The 16,717-nt window shown below is 37.5% G+C and overlaps 1 protein-coding gene across 2 annotated transcripts in view; it reads right to left on the bottom strand.

Annotated features, from left to right (window-relative positions):
- Positions 1–16,717, bottom strand: part of LOC145990561 (uncharacterized) — a 53,192-nt gene that overhangs the window by 8,734 nt on the left and 27,741 nt on the right. The window contains exons 3-4 of one of the 2 annotated variants that reach the window (XM_083126256.1): positions 6,335–6,497; positions 3,602–3,778 (exon numbers count right to left, since the gene is read on the bottom strand). In XM_083126256.1, coding sequence (XP_082982382.1) covers positions 3,602–3,778; positions 6,335–6,497 — 340 coding nt within the window. The remainder of the gene's footprint in view (positions 1–3,601; positions 3,779–6,334; positions 6,498–16,717) is intronic. The other variant, XM_083126258.1, reaches the window with a different exon arrangement.

Below are 16,717 nucleotides of genomic sequence, written 5' to 3'. Positions count from 1 at the left end.
TAAAAAATTGGAAAGAAAAATAAATGATGAAAAGATTCTCTCGGGCTATCGACCAGGTGACCGAGAGAATCTTTTCTTTATTCGTCGCCAGGAAAGCTTCAAGACTTACTATAGAAAAATAAATGATTTTCACTCTTCTTGAGCAGCTACATAAATTCATATAGTCTCATTTTGTAGAGCAGAATGAGAGCTATAAAATGCTAGTTATAATATAATCAATGTAGCCACGAAAGTTCCCAAGATAATGTAACAAAACCTGCGAGAGATAACACAAACTTCAACAAAACGTATTCGGCAGAACCACAGTTCTCTATGAAGTCCGCGTGCATTATATACAGAAGGTGCAGAAAAAGAGAGCATTGAATAAAAGCATTTTAACAGCACCTTCATCTTTCTTTTTGCACCTTTTTGAAAACATATTCAGGACCTTTTCTTTCCCTTTCCCGACCATAATTTTGCACCTTAAAATCCTTTCCCTAGTCATCACCGAGAAACTCTAGAGAGGACAGCGAACGGGCACCTGGTAAAGAAAGCACCGAATGAGAAAAAGAAAACTTTGTAAAGAGTGAACATCGCAGGACACTGTGGAATGGTAACTTCTGCCCCCCGTCTTCCCATGCAGCGTTGCCAAACGTAAGACCAGTCTGTTCCTCCTCCCTAACAACGCTTGTCACTACACCCGATGAGGTGAAGGATCTATTGTCGTCTCTTTCTGTTCACCGTGCCCTAGGACCGGACGATATCAACACCATGTTCCTCAGGAAAACTGTGCAATCCCTGTGCAATCTGTTCTCTTGAACAGATGTTTTTCGGAAGGCATCTTTCCTCACGCTTGGAAACAAGCTAACATCACACCGATTCACAAAAGTGGTAACAAAAATTTTGTTTCATCTTACAGACCAATCTCCTTACTCTCTCCTCTGTCCATCATCTGTGAAAAAGTAATCAAAGACAGACTGTACAAATTTGTTTCTCCGTACTTAAGCTCTAAGCAACATGGTTTTCTTCCTGGTAGCTCCTGTCTTACAAACCTGTCTGTTTTACTCTCACATGCTATGAAATGCATTTCAAATAATTCACAATTAGATGTAATATACTTTGATCTGGCCAAAGCCTTTGATACTGTTAGTCATCGTCTTCTGATTCACAAATTATGCAATAGATTCAACATTCATGGCAAATTTCTCACCCTTCTCACAGATTACCTTAGCGATCGCCAACAACATGTCGTTCTTCCTGGAACTGTTTCTAACTTTCTTCCTGTCCTCTCTGGAGTTCCACAGGGTAGTGTTCTAGGACCTCTCTTGTTCATATTATTCGTCGATGACCTTGGCGACCATCTCACAGCTCCCTCTAGCAATTACCTTCTTTTCGCAGATGACTGTAAAATTTTCAGGGAAATCTCCACTTCCGACGATACTCATCTTCTTCAGAATGACATAGCAACATTTACTTCCTGGTGCCAGACATGGGACCTTACATTACATCCTGACAAGTGTACTACTCTCACTATCTCTCTCAAGAAGAATCTGTTAAAGTCATCTTACTCCATCTCTGGCAATAACATCAAAGCAGTATCCTCTCATAAGGACCTAGGCATTGTTTTCGACCAAAAGCTCACATTTGAGGAACATATTTTATGCATCACAAAAAAGGCCATGCGTCTCTTAGGTTTACTCTACTGTTTCACTGAAATTAGTGACATCTCAGCCCTCACTTTGTACTTCAAATCATTCATCTCCCCAATAATAGAATACTGCTCTCCCGTCTGGTCCATGGCATGTCCCACTCACCTCTCCAGAATCGATTCAGTCTTTAACTTCTTCCTAGCTATAGTCCGTCACAGGGTTCCCTCATTACGCAATTTTTCATCTCCGCATCTCTTGTCTTTTCTAAACTTACAAACTGCTTATCAGCGACGTTTGCAGAATGATTTCAGTTACTTATACAAAATTGTGAATGGCAAAATCCGCTGCAACACACTCCTTGAGGAATTCCACTTTAGAGTACCTATGCGCACAACTCGCAATACAAGGTTATTTTATACAAAAAAACCTAGACTGGAAATTCACAAAAGATCTCTCTTTTATAGACTTGCCACACAATACAATGATCTCCCCTCAAATATTGATATATTTTCCTCCGAGTTTGCCTTTCGGTCTTCTATCAGAAGAAATACTTGTAATTAATATCACATAGTGCCATCTCTTACTTATTTTTTTGTTCATTTGCTATTCACTTTTATGTTGTTTTGTTACTCTTAATTATTTCTTATTTATTTTTATTTATTTATTTTATTTTATTTTTTATCTTTATTGCTTTCTCATTGTTGACAATTTCAGTGTAAAATGGCCACCTGTGCTGTATCTGAAATTTTCTCAAATAAATAAATAAATAAATAAATAATTGGCACTTAAATATTTATTAAATATTTAAACTATTTAAATAAAAATATATATTATCAGTTTTGCAAGGAAAGAGTTCTAAAAATTTTCTTGCTCACTCCGCTCGCACTACAACCATTCATTTAAGAATCAAGTCAAATTTGAAACAATTATTACTTCAAATCAGTTCTTATTAAATGCTGCGTTATGGACTGTCACTATGCAAAAAATTGTAGACTAAATCATAACACATTGCCAATTACTAAAAATAATTAAATAATATCAAATGCACATTTGGAATATTTCATCAAATGATAATTTTGGGTTAATTCTTTGCTGCAGTTAGGAATCAAAAATATTTTTATTGTAGAGGAACGAGAGGCACTTGAGACTAAAATGAATATTATTTTTTTCTGTGTATACCTTACGGGTCAAAGTTCTTTGCACACAAATTTTAAAGATGAGTGTAAGTTAAGAAAATAACACTTTCCTCAAACATGGATGCAGGAAGTGCCAAAATCTATTATCACCCCAGACACAGAATTCTCTGGCTAGGAATCTGGATATACATGTGTCTTTTTTACTATAACTTTCCTATCAGATAAAGACGTTTTCAAAAGCTGGAAATGGAAAATTCCGTGGCGGAGTGGTTAGCACAGTGCAAAATGTCAGGGGTCCAGGGTTCAAATCCCAGCCTGGACATGAGTGTTCTTTGTGAGGGTCCCTTCATCTTCGCAGGTAGGCAAAAGTGGCAAAAAAAGGCTAAGTAAAGTAAGCCGAATCAATCAAAAACAATCAATAGTTGGAAATATATTTAAATTTTGTGTGTGTGTGTGTGTGTGCATGCATGCATGCATGCTCATTGATGAACTTGAACCCCCCCCCCCCCTCAAGATAAACTCCAAGTTACGCCTATGGAACATGTAACATTTTTTTACTTTGGTGAAACCACAAAAATCACTACAAAATGATCAGAAACCATTATTTAAGCTTTAAAACAATTACACCCTACGTTGCCCTTAACTTCTTTTTATCAAGCCACAGGTTTTAGTCTAGCAATCATATTACCAAATGGCTACTCCTATTAAAATGTAGCAGTTCTATGAGTTGATAAGATTTGTTTTTTGAGCTCTTTTGAAGTCCATGGATTTGAAGTATGAACTCCATTTGGATCCAACATGCAGGCAGACATTAGAATCACAGTAGAAGTGAAATACCTGTGCAGATGCTGAACTCATACTAACTTCCTCGTTCTCCTTGTTTTCATCCTGATCAAGAAGTTGGAAGCCTAAAGTTGATTCAGCAAAAGCCTCCAGCCAACTTGCAGCCGTTTGGTGGTTCTCTTGTAGGGTTGGTTGTGGCTGCAGGACCAGTGGATCTAACCTCCTCTTTTTCTTTAAAAAAATAAATAAACAGAAAAGTCAATTGAGTGAAGATTTGTTCTGGTTTCTGTATGTGATGAAGACATGCACTTTCTTGAAAGAGAGTAGTTAAGGAGGGTTGCCTATTATTCGAGGATTCAAGAATACCACAAAATATCTACATCACATTTTATCCTTTGTTTTTTTTCCCTACTTTAGCCTTTCTGTTTCTTTTTCTGTAGAAAATGAAGTCCAAAGAGTGAGTGAGGACCTCCAAGATCCCCCAGCCCTTTCAGTTCACTCATGGTTCTAAGGTATACAGTTGCAAAGTGCGTGTTTGATTCTAGGATAGACAGTACTTTAGAAAAGTACAAACTTTGCAAAATCTGATGATCAGATAAGTTAATTTGGACTGAACCTACAGTTCACAATGGGATCCAAACCGCTGTTCAATGTGCCTTTACCAGGAATTGAATCCAGCGCTCCTTAATTTACAATTTCCCAGAGGCTGTACACTAATTAGCTGAATAAAAGAAACTGGGCTTAAAGATTTTTTTAAAAAATGTGTTTTTTCCCAAGTAACCACAACTGTTGGGCCAACATCAGAATGGTTGTTTTTACGTTGGTTGGCAACTTGACGTTGGTTTTACATTGGGCCAATGTTTGCCCAACCATGGAAAAGTGAGTCAAAATCAGTTTTAAAAGCAACTTTCTCATGTTAAGACAACTTTCAAGAGTATGCTGTAAATTCTAGAGTATAACATAAATTACATGTAAAAGTGTTTCTTTTCGAATAATTCAGTCGCATCACATACTGGAATATTTTTTAATGAAAGTAGAAGCTATTTTTAACTTGCAGTCACTCACCAGTTCTTTCTCAGCCGCCATGGATGAAAGATGTGTTGGGAATTGTTATTGTTTGTCTCTTTAGCTGTAGCAGAACAAGAACATTCTTACAGGTATTCTTGTGAAGGTGGTTAAGCAATGTTATGTGCAGATTAAATTCCATGAAAGGTGGAAAACTAAGTAAACTCTATAAAGCTTTTTGTGCTACCACTGAAGGTACCTTGAAAACAATTATACCATATGAAGGTTAAAGTGGTATTTTTTTATTTTTTTTTTACAGATAATTTGTATATTGTTTACATTTGACATCACAATAAATTATATATACATCAGAACACTAAACTATCTATACTTTTATACTTTGGTTTTCAGTATGTTGGTCCAATGTAAAACCATACGTTGGAACCATGGCAAAAATTATGGTTGGCCAACTATATGTTCTTACATTTCAGTAAGTTGGCCCAAAGTTGAGCCAACCACTTTTGGTTAATTGTATATCTCATGAAATAGAATCATATCTAGGGATGGGACAGATTAATCGGTACTCTATTGGTATCGGCTGATATAGGCATATCGGTTTATCGGTAAAATTACTGAGAATTGTACAGTGGGATCCATGAGTATTACCGTGCAAATTGTCCATGCCTATTTTCATTCAATTTTCTCCAACATCCTCTGTGTTTTTAAGCTATGGGTTTTTATGTATGCTGGTGCAGAAGTTGTCAACAGATTGTTTTGGGTTTTCTTTTAATTCTTGAAGCTCTTATTGGGTCATTTAAAGTGCACAAACGTGGTGATGGACAATTTGCACAGTAATACTCATGGATCCCGCTGTACCAATCCGATATATACTAGATAAATATCTTTTAATTTAGTGCAATATTCTGCCATTAGGTTATAATTTTATGGACATTTTTAACATACAATCTCAATGCCTTACTTTTCTTAAAAGTAAACCTTTAAATATACAGCTTCTTTTGCATTGGAGTTATCCACAAACACACATTTATTAAGGACGTGAATGAACCATTTACATTCTTCAAGGACTATTTGGAATTTTATATCGGATCGGTAGAATCGTTATCAATACCAGTAAATTATCGGTTATCAATACGAGTAAATTTTATATCGGTATCGGCCCATCCTTAACTTATATCTATTGGATTTGCAAAGAATAAAATAGCACAAAACAAAGAATTTAAACAGTCACTTGTGTATTCTACTCAAATCTGGTCATTTGTTGTGATGAATTGGTAATAAAACAATACAATACAATACAAAAAGAAAAAGAAAAAAAGAGGCAAAAAAACCTCCTCCATTCAGTTTGTTTAGTATTGCCTAGACCAAATGGGAACCTGTTTTATTTGCAGCCATAGATGGTCCATCCAATTCCCATGCTACAGGAAGGCAGGGTGTCAAAGTTGTGTTTCCTCCTTTCCCAGAGTTTTGGAGATAGTGAAATGGCCGACAAAACAAGGCCCTATGTTTTGCTTGGTTGCATTCATCCTTTTATCAAACACTGCACATTTAAAAGTATAATAATATACTTTATTTGTATCTCACTAATTTTAAAATTTTACCCTATCTTTATTAACACTTCACTACTAACAATGTAATTGCAATAGAATCTGGGAATTGTAGGCTGCAAGACATGAATTTACACTGCACCACTTTACAAATGCATGCACCCCCCAGCCCCAATATTGAAATTGTAACCACATGCTGTCAAGGTAAATGACTTACCCAGTAGTCGTGCACATTTTCTTCTTGGTAGGCAAGAGTCCATAGGTGTCCTGAACCATGCCTTGCTTTGCTGCCTTTCTTGAAGTAAGGATTGATAGATAAGTTGTGTCGCACAGAGTTCTTCCATCTATCATCATTTGCCTTGTAATATGGAAAACGTTCTCTGCAGATAAGTAGATAAGTCGTCAAGCAGTTTGGTTTCATACAATTTATTGAAACATTTTCATAATTCTATTAATACTGTGATAGAGTGAAACATAGATAAAACAATCAGAATGACATAACCTTGCACTACAGGTGAATGCGAGTCCTTGCACAAATTGTTCTAATGCGGAGAGATTTCATCATGGATTAATATCAAGCTTCTAAGTGAGAGTAACCGTTCCAATCATTCCCGATGTTTCAACATCTTATAATTAATATTTAAATGCACAGAATATACTGGTTTCTCTATGTTGAAGTCAGAGGTGTGGCGTGCATGTAGCCGCTGTTACCGCAGGTAACACCAAAATATAAAGAATTGAAGAACCTGTCTTAAAATATTATTACGTACATAAACTGGTAATATTGTCATAAAGTAAACATTGCAGACTGACATTTTTTCTGACACCGGCAAAAGCGAAGAGGAGGACTGATCTGGTACCCTCCTCAGGCAACATGAGGAAAGGGCCCTGAGCCCACCCAAGGAAGACTTTCCGTCACGGCAAAGACTGTTACGGCGGGAGGAGGAGGCGGGTTATTGGCATGACTGTTTAGCCGCCGCAGTTGCCGGTGATACGTACCGGATACAGATCAGTGTTGCCATATTCAATTGACAGAAAAGAGCTAAGTCGCCTAATCGGGTCTATCTTACTCTGAAGGTGTCCAGTCACACTGGGGAACGATGGCACAGTGGTAGCGTCGCCGCCTTGTAATCAAGGGATCCCAGGTTCGATACCTGGTGGAGGCACAAGTGGTTCGGATCACACTTTAAACTGTCCCGATTAACATTATTGTGCATGAGTGGGCTTAAATCGCCAAATCAAAATTTTTAAAAATCAAATCACAATGGGAGAAAAGGAAACTACCAAGTGATATTTTGTATTTACTCTAAATATCAGCGATTACGAAAGTCCTCTTTGTCCTTCTTCGACATCATGGGCGAGAAGGAAAGGAGAGAGATGGGTATGGTCAAGGGGTCTGCTGTTCTTCTAAAAATGTCAACCTAAAATTCTATATTTCACACATATAATATTATTTCGGTTACAGGAATTTGTGATAATTGTTGAAAGGGCCGATTGAGATTGACATACGTTGTCGCAGGAATGCGATCATTTCGGATTGAAGCAATGTTTTTGAGGTGGTAGAACTGTGTTTGGGTGAAAACATTACTTACAAGCATAATTTCCTAATTGTTATCTTAGCACACTCTGAAGTGTCAGGTGTCAGGTTCGTATCCTCAGCAAGAAATGATTATTTCAAATTTTGTTGTTATTATTTTACTTACATAATTATAAAAAATAATAATTACATACACAACGAAATAATAATTTTATTTCAATAATTCACCATGCATTCTCATCGTCACGATTATCCTATAAAGCGAAAGCCTTAAAGGTAGCAAGGGACGTAAAATATACGAAATAGTAGTGGTATGAGAAATGAGATTTCAGTGGATTTAGCGAAACATGGGAGTGGGAGTAGTCAGGAAACAGATAAAGACTACATCTACTCTACATACGTCTTATTTGAAACGAAAAGTTTCGCCATTTGGGTAAATCTGGTTTCAAAAGAACTAAGATGGCAACAGTAGTAGAACTGGACTTCTTGCAGGTTCCGAAGGAAATATTGGGGAAGCGCCGATGCTGAGAGGGGAGGGGGCAAGGAGGGTGCTTCACGTGTTAAAAAAGTAAACAACAGTTTGCGGGAGGGACTGTGCAGTGCGAGTTTTGTGAGTGGTGTCTTTCGCCTTTATGTTGTTTTCGGGCATTGTCAATTAATTAACAAGCTGAATGGAGCTTGCTCCGAGTTCCGAGGTGGCGGGTTCATCCTATCTGAACAGTGTGTGTGTAATTGTGCGATAGAAGATATTTTGAAGCAATCTTTTGGTTCGTTCTTTTGCAGAATAAAGCGAAATTGTGGCGAAAGGGAGGCCAAAGCCTATTTTGAACGATTTAAAAACCAAGTCGTCTGCTGGATATGACCGACATTTCAATGTTTCGTGGTATAACGACTATCCGTGGTTATGTGGATGTGCGCAGTTGTCGAAACTCTTTTGTTGGCCATGTACTCTATTTTCGGGTGAAAAAAAAGTGCGGAATTCAGGTGTGGATAACATGGACCATGACCATGACGCACCCAAAAATTCAAATTCAAATGAAAAACTTCACTTTATGACAGCATCATAGAACTTTTTTGATTTGATTTGATTGATTTTGCTTCGCTTGTGCCACTTTTAGCTAATTTGCGAAGATGGGGATGAGTGATGAAATTGATGAATAGACATCACAAACGTCCATGCCCAAGCAAGGATTCGAACCTGAGACCACAGCGTCATATAACTATTTTCAAAGAAGAGTCGTCGGATTGATTTGCTCTATAAGTAGCCTTCGATGTTTCTGTAAGTATCAAATTACGTATTAGGCTATTGTGTCAACAAACCAATGTTTACGATTTCACTTCAGTCCTTATGTGAACATTTTTTTTCCCTGATTAATAACTTTACCAAAATCTAGTATTGAATTGCAGACGTGCCAGATTAATATTATATGAACTACTTGGAAGACATTGGGGGGGGGGGGGGATGAGGTGGGGAGGCGCCCAAGCCTTGCATATTTGAAGAATTAAATTTTGTTTGATTTCTAGGGGATTAGTAGCAGGTTTTGCGGTATAATTCTGAATTACCGGTATTATTGGCGGCTCCTCCCTTAAATGTCCTACTGATAACCGGTAACACTTTTAAGAATCTCACGCCACGCCACTGGTTGAAGTGCAACAAGCCAGTATATTAAATAAAAATATGATAAACAGGATTAATAAGTTCAATTAAAATTGAACAACTGTATTCAATGTTTTTGAAATTCTGGTTTCTCAGCCAGCATGATGTTCTAAGTTCTAAATTTATTCGATTGTAGAATTGCTATGTTCCCAGAGTCAGTGACAGAGGTGCCCACATGGTAGGATTATGGCACAGACTGCGGAATCGAAATTTTTGGGGAGGACATTTTCTTAAAATAATGTGAAATTCAAAATTTACATATTTTTCTTTAAAAAATGTAAAAACGTTTAGACCTTAGGTGCATCATATTTAATCCATTAGATGAAGAAAAGGATGTACTTATAGGCAGGGGTGCCCACAGGCAAGTTTTTGGATGCAAGTTGCATCCACCATTTTTTTTGGGGGGGGGGTTTGTTATCAACTAACCATTGCTGCAGATGCCAAGGTAATTGTAACGGGTAATATTATCTGAGGGCAATATCCAACTCTTACATATTAGGCCTTAAATTGAATGGATTCTGGGGGGGATTGAGAATTGAACGGTGGGGGGGGGGCAATATCCATCTTTTGAATATCAGCATTAAGTCTTAGATTATGACAGGAATTTTAGTTGGGGGGAGCATTAAATTTGGGGGAGATATCAAACTCTTGTGTATTGCTATTACGTTTGAGACTGTTGCGGAGAATCTGATGTTGGGACAGAATTATGTTTTTGGAGGAGGTAATGCCCAATATTGAATATTAAATTTGAGGGGAAATATGAAGCTCTATAAGGTGTTATATCTTAGATGATCAAGGGATTTCTGTAATACGGGGGAGGGGTCGAACATTTTATTTTGGGGGACTATTTAGCGATATGGTATGCACACATTTTTGGCGCAAAAAGGCAAGATGGAAAAGAGTAAATATCGTGGGATCCTATGAAAGCATTGACACCCCTTTAAATTCATACTCTTGCAAGCCTCCAAAGCAATGGATATAAAAATGTTCTTGCTCGCTTCGCTTGCATGGCTTAACAAATATTCTCGATATTGAATAACAATATCATTTCTTAAAATATTATGCTTCGTGTTGGTATACTGACAGTAACGGCGATTGGGTGCCAAAACTGGAGGGGGCAAAAGAGGACACAGAGTGAGGGCAAAAGTGGCAAAATGTAGGGGGAGCAAACTACCCCTCCCCCACGTATCCGAATCGACGCCACTGCTTAATTTAAAGGACGTGTATAATTTTTTATGTAGTTCTATTAGCAAGATTGTTGTATAATTGATTCCCTGTATGCCTGCAATAGTTGTACTAAGTGTTTCATAATAACACCTTGTGCATTGCCCAATAAAACAGAAAAATAAAAAAATGTCAAATTCGCATTCCTAATTTATTGTTGCAGTCTAATTTTAATATAGCAAGTAAATTTACACTTAAGATAAAATCCATGTAATTATTGCTGTGCATTACTAACATAATTATAATCACCCCAAGCAGTGCACTGCAGTGGGGGCAAGTTCTTTGACGGAGACACCTTATTTTTACTGTATTATTATATTCTCGTCTCGTATAGCTAGGCTTCTGTGTATGTCTCGTGAAACAATAATTGAATTGGTCACATGAACAAGTCAGTGTTATTTGGTTTGCCCAGATTGAATTTTCTATCTTAAATTGTGTAACAATTTGTGTCAAATACCCAAATTGTGGGTCTTTAAAATGTAATTCTCCACCCACAAACACTTTAACATGGGCAATTTAACAGGTATTCAAATAGCAATTAATTATTACGTATTCATCCAAACTATTTTGGGGGGAGGGGCAGATCAAGTATAGTGTTCAATAAAGTTTAAAAAACGTTACTTTCAGTAGATACACTGTCGCAATTAAATTCTAATGGGATTATGACATGATTTTGTGAGCGATGCATGATGGGTTATTTGGGAGGGATGTGCCATTGGCCTTGGGGGGGATGGGCACCCCTGATCAGTGGTGTGTCCAGGTTGAGGCTAATGGTGTTATATCACAATCCTTCCCCCATTTTCACCATTCCAATCAAGAATTTGGCTATTTACCCAAATGGGAAGTTAAAGTTAGTTAAGCCGTTTTGAAGGCATTTGGACTGCAAATTTCAAGGATTTTATCAACGTTTTTGTATTTCACACACTTCGATCACTGATGAGCTACTAATTACAGGTCTTGTTTCATGAAAAAGTCTAAGGAATGTAAGCTCGGTGGTATATTAAAAAAAAAATGCCATTGTTAAAAGTATGATTAATAATACCGAGGTCCAAAAACAAAACAAAATTAGACACCATGTACGTGGCAACAAACCTTTTGGGGGGTCCAGTCCTTCCAATCGACCTCTCATCGAATGATACATTTTCAGTGAATAGAGCCCCATCGCCACTTTATTACCTGTCTCTCTATTTATTCGTAGTAGATTCCATTGGCCTTGTGATCTTTGATCAACACTGCCAGTCTAGAGGTCCAGTTCAACATCCACAACTGAAGTATTAAGTTAGCTTGAATATATTAGTCACTATTACTATAGTGTTATTAGGCGAATGTCAGCGACTTTTCCCTTGATATTGATCTGGGGCTGAAGCTTCGCCCATCGGAAAGTGCAAATCAAATTAAACAATTTCACATAAAACATTATTTTTCAATATCTGTGCATGTATTTAAGTAACCTAGTTTTTAAAAATATAAATTGTGTCAAGGATAAAAATACGATCATGTACTTATTTGGCTGCATGAAACGTCCTACCTCCTCCTAGAAACAATCCTGATTGTGCCACTGCGATGAAGTAATAGAAAATATTTTCCAGTTTCTCAGAGATTGAGACCATCCTGACTTAGTTTCCAGAAGCTACTACGCTGATACATAAGTCGATAAAAAAAATTGCGGGCAGGGTATTTGGGGTAAAAGTTAATTATTGTGGTCCGCCCTCCTCTGGCATCATCAATGGTACATACGTTAGTTATACCGTAGTATTCTCGATAATTTTATTACTAATGGGTCCCTAATATTTTACTTGCGGGTGTGGGGGGGGGGGGCACAGGAAATTACGCTATGCCATTGGTGTTGAGTATGCGAAGCATAAAAAGCTGCACGTACAGCAAACATTATGAAAGCGATAGTAATACATTTTTTCTGATTTTTTTATGGATCGAAGCGCATGCAACTGATCAATGACCTACACTTAGCCATTTGTAAGAGAAAAAGCCTTTATCGCTCCTTTGTGAAAGAACCATTCTTTCCTCCTACCATTTTAAGAATAAAAAAAGTCGTGAGATCGAAGCACGTGGGAACCACATGACTTGTGCTTTGTTCACCCATTGACCCTCCACCCCTCAGCTTTACATTCTGGACTTCCTGTGGCATGTGTCATGTCACGCCACCAACTCTCAGACTTGCTTTGTTGACTGGGTATGTTATTATTAAGTCGGTCTTTTCTTTATATAAAAATAACACTCTTAATGTCGTTGAAACTGGTGCAAATATATGTATGTCTGGGTCTGGGCAATTTGAACAAGTTATACAGTGAGTGGCTGACGATTTATTGAAATCTTTCTCTAACCTTTCCTCCGTTGATTTTTTAAAATTTTCTTTAAGGGAATTATTTTCCTTTATGTTGTTCTAAGAAGGAGAATAATAGTATCTTATAATTGTACGTATCTTCGAGTTAATTTTTCCACCCACATCGTCCGTACTGTTTTGTTTTGTAAATGGAAGAGGTTTCATGAGTATCCTATCCGTACAACTGAACCAACATGAAATCTCGTAGGGACGTCTTGAAGGAGAGAGACGTTCTTGCAATGTTCCCTGTCCAAGAAATGAAGTAACTATAAGTTACTATTTAATGGAAGCAATACCTAGAATAATATTTCTTCAATAACTCATAACTCCATATGCGACTACTTGAGTATTATATTATCTTTCCTATTTTTTTTAACACTAATCAGCGAAGCTGAAAAAGAAGTAGGCCACTCTTATGCGCCGGTCCCTCCGTGTCAACTATCAATATCTCAGTAGCTAACCAGAGCTATTAAGGCAAATTTTGGTGGACTTGTAGGCGTTTCATTGATTAATTTGGTTAATTTGACTTCACATTTCTGTTACTTGTGGCTAATCGCGAAGACGAACGAGTGAAGATATGATGAAATCGATGAAGGGACACGCAAAGAACAGCCATGCCCAGGCCGGGATTCGAATCCAGGACCTCTGGCGTCTTAGCGCGGTGTGCTAACAACTCCGTCGAAGAGACCGGCGGACTGATAGACGTATACCAAATAGTATCTCAGCGCAACCGAAATTAACTCGATTGTCCTGTTCGTATGGCAGTGAGAGGAATTCCAATTCCACTTTAACCTGTAGTCCCGATTAGACTATATATGCATAAAGTAGATTTAAACTTCGAACTGACCCCCTTCCGTGAAAAATCTACGAATAACCCTATAGATCGCGATAACCACAACACTTGATTATCGTCGCAAACTAGGAGGTGACTAAATCTGTCGATGAAGCAATCACGACAATTAACGAGATGGGATCCAAATGTAAAATATGAACATTATCACGAATTATCACAGATGTTACGTATAATAGCGAATTTATTATGATGAAAGTTCTTTTCAACGTATCTATGTAACTATGCATTCGTAGGTATCTTCAAAAATTTAATCAAAAAAGGGGGTGTACTTGTAGATGTTGCAGAAGCTCAATGCTTCTAAAACAGAAAAATCCAACATTTGCCAATTTTTTTGGCTTGTGTATGCAAACGGTTTGGTTGGTTACCAGTGTCTTTTACAAACTCTGAAAGATTATTGTAAGATATAATTTTCTTGTATAGACGCTTTGGAAAAACACGTGTAGTGTTGCACTTTGGGGATGTAATTTAAGGTAAAATGCAGAGGTAAATACATTGAATTAGTACAGTAATAAATGTTGAATGATATTTTTCAATAGTAATTTATGTTTGGACAAAGAAATAGTAATTGACCACACCAGTAACAAAGTTAAAAGTTATGTATCAACTTCACCTGCAGGATGAACATAAACACAGACATTAACAATATTGTCAGAAACAAAGGATTAACTTATAGTAGTAGTTCTCACACTGTCACCATAATAATATTTCTTAAGTAGTGCGGGTAATCACTCTTCTTGTGAATACAACACACCTTTACGAGATGTACCGAATCTTCAATTATAATTATTTTATTAGCGTTATTATTGTATCGTAACGCTAAAATGAGTAAATATATAAATTGTAAGAGAATTTACTTTTCAGCAATTTCAATCTATCTCCGCCAGGATGTAAAACAGTCTTTCACTGGCATGGCAGGAATAATAAAAGGCAGAAGTAGTAAAATTAATCTCCATAAATACCTGCCTCTGCCTGTGAGTAATGAACGGCTATTGTTTCGTTAGCTTCGCTTGACATCGAATACAGCAATGCATTCATTTTGTGGAAATTCAAACGGGTTTCAAACTGGAACATATTTTAGTGTTCTATTGCCACTGGAGGTGATCTGTAGAACCATACAGAGCAGCAACATTGCCCCTCATGGCCACATACATAGAAAAATAATTTAAAGGGTTCAACTTTCGTTAGTCAAGATATGAAAATTTGAATGACATTCTGTTGTTGTATGTTCATTCTACAGGGTGGCTCAAAAAGTCACTTAACACCCTCGGTACAAGGCCACTGCAGCGTGCAACATCTAAATGGTGATGACCAATCGTTGCCAGGCCAAGGGGGAACCACATTGACGCCACCCGCGTGGTCGGCGGCAATCTTGATGTCCGCCATCTTGAATTCAACTTCAGAATTTTAAATGGAAAGGGGATGAAGGACTTTTCATTTAATGGAAGCGTCACACTGTAATTGCTTGCGACAACCATTCATAATGCACAGCTCTTCGTGGATGTATCTGATTAAAATCGTGTGCAATGACATGAAAACTTTTCTCCCTAGACATCACTTTGATCTCTATGCATTACCGATGCGCTAAACAAATTTTAAGTCATTTTTCTAACACCTCGAAAAGGAGCAAATTGGTGCAAGAATTCATTCATAACTTTTTACTGGTTAAAGATACATCGAAAAAACCTTCACCATTGCATTTCTCGTGAAATTCTAGCCTGATTTGATATATAATATCACCCCCTTCCCATTTAAAATTCTGAAGTTGAATTCAAGATGGCGGACATCAAGATGGCCGCCGACCACGCGGGTGGCGTCAATGTGGTCCCCCCCTGGCCTGATAACGATTGGTCATAACCATTTCCACATTGCACGCTGCAGTGGCCTTGTACCGGGGGTGTTAAGTGACTTTTTTAGCCACCCTGTATTGTAAGCAAAACGTTAATTTTACATTAATTTACAGAGTTTTAGAAATTTGCAAATGTATATGCAAATTATGAAAATGTCAGTATTTACATTTCCTTATCCAAAACATAGTTTCATTCTTGCATAATGATTTATTGGAGAATGTTACGTATTTGTAAGAAAGCAAATGCACACAACGTAATATAGTCATGAAATATGCGGTACCTTCAGTTTGTGTACGAAATTACATTATCAAAAAACCTTTTAATAATTATTGGACGATTTCATAAGGCTATATTTTCACTAATACTGAACATTAATAAACTATCTTAGTGTCATTCAGTGATTTATCCACACACCCCTAACACCCCCCCCAACACCCTCCCAAATTTTGGTGAACACCCCCCCCCCAAGCAGAAAAGTGGAACACCCCCCCTGTAGGGGGGTGTAAATATGGATGTTTATATCAACAATAGAATAACAATACTTCAACATTAACAGAAAGAAATCATTTGTAGCTGAAGAAGCGTAATCCAATGGACCTTTCGATCAACTAAAACCAAAGTGCCAAGGAAGGAGGGTGGAATGTGCAGCATTGTCATTTCCTGGAAACACCAGCTTCCTTGACAAGGCTTCGGTCAGCTCTAGGGAAGGAACACTGCCATCTGGAAAATGTCAAACTGACCTCTCGCCCTCCATCAGGGAGCAGATTCCGCGCACAGTGTTGACAGTTCAGCATTTGAATACCTTATATATTTCTTAAATACGTTACAGATTCGTAAATTCAATTATTCAAGCCCTGAGTCAATGAAATTGACATTTTGTTGCATTTTCCTTTCGATTCTTACATGTGAAAAATGTACGATAAAAGTAAGGGAAGAAATTCAAAGATATGAATGATTTTGGAGTGGTAGAGAAAAGAACAGTCAAATGCCTTTGGCCTTAGGTCAGTCTCAGTGTAGCATCTCCGTTCGTGTGTTGTCGTTCTGTTTAGTGTATCACAATGTCTGAAACTTTACTTTCAAAACTGTCTGAAGAAGATAGAGAAAATGAAAAACCAGACAGAAAGAAACCGAAAGTGGTGAG

The sequence above is a fragment of the Lepisma saccharinum genome, chromosome 1 (assembly GCF_977018435.1).
Source record: "Lepisma saccharinum chromosome 1, izLepSacc3.1, whole genome shotgun sequence".
Classification (NCBI taxonomy): domain Eukaryota; kingdom Metazoa; phylum Arthropoda; class Insecta; order Zygentoma; family Lepismatidae; genus Lepisma; species Lepisma saccharinum.
This window is presented reverse-complemented; position numbering and strand designations above follow the sequence as displayed.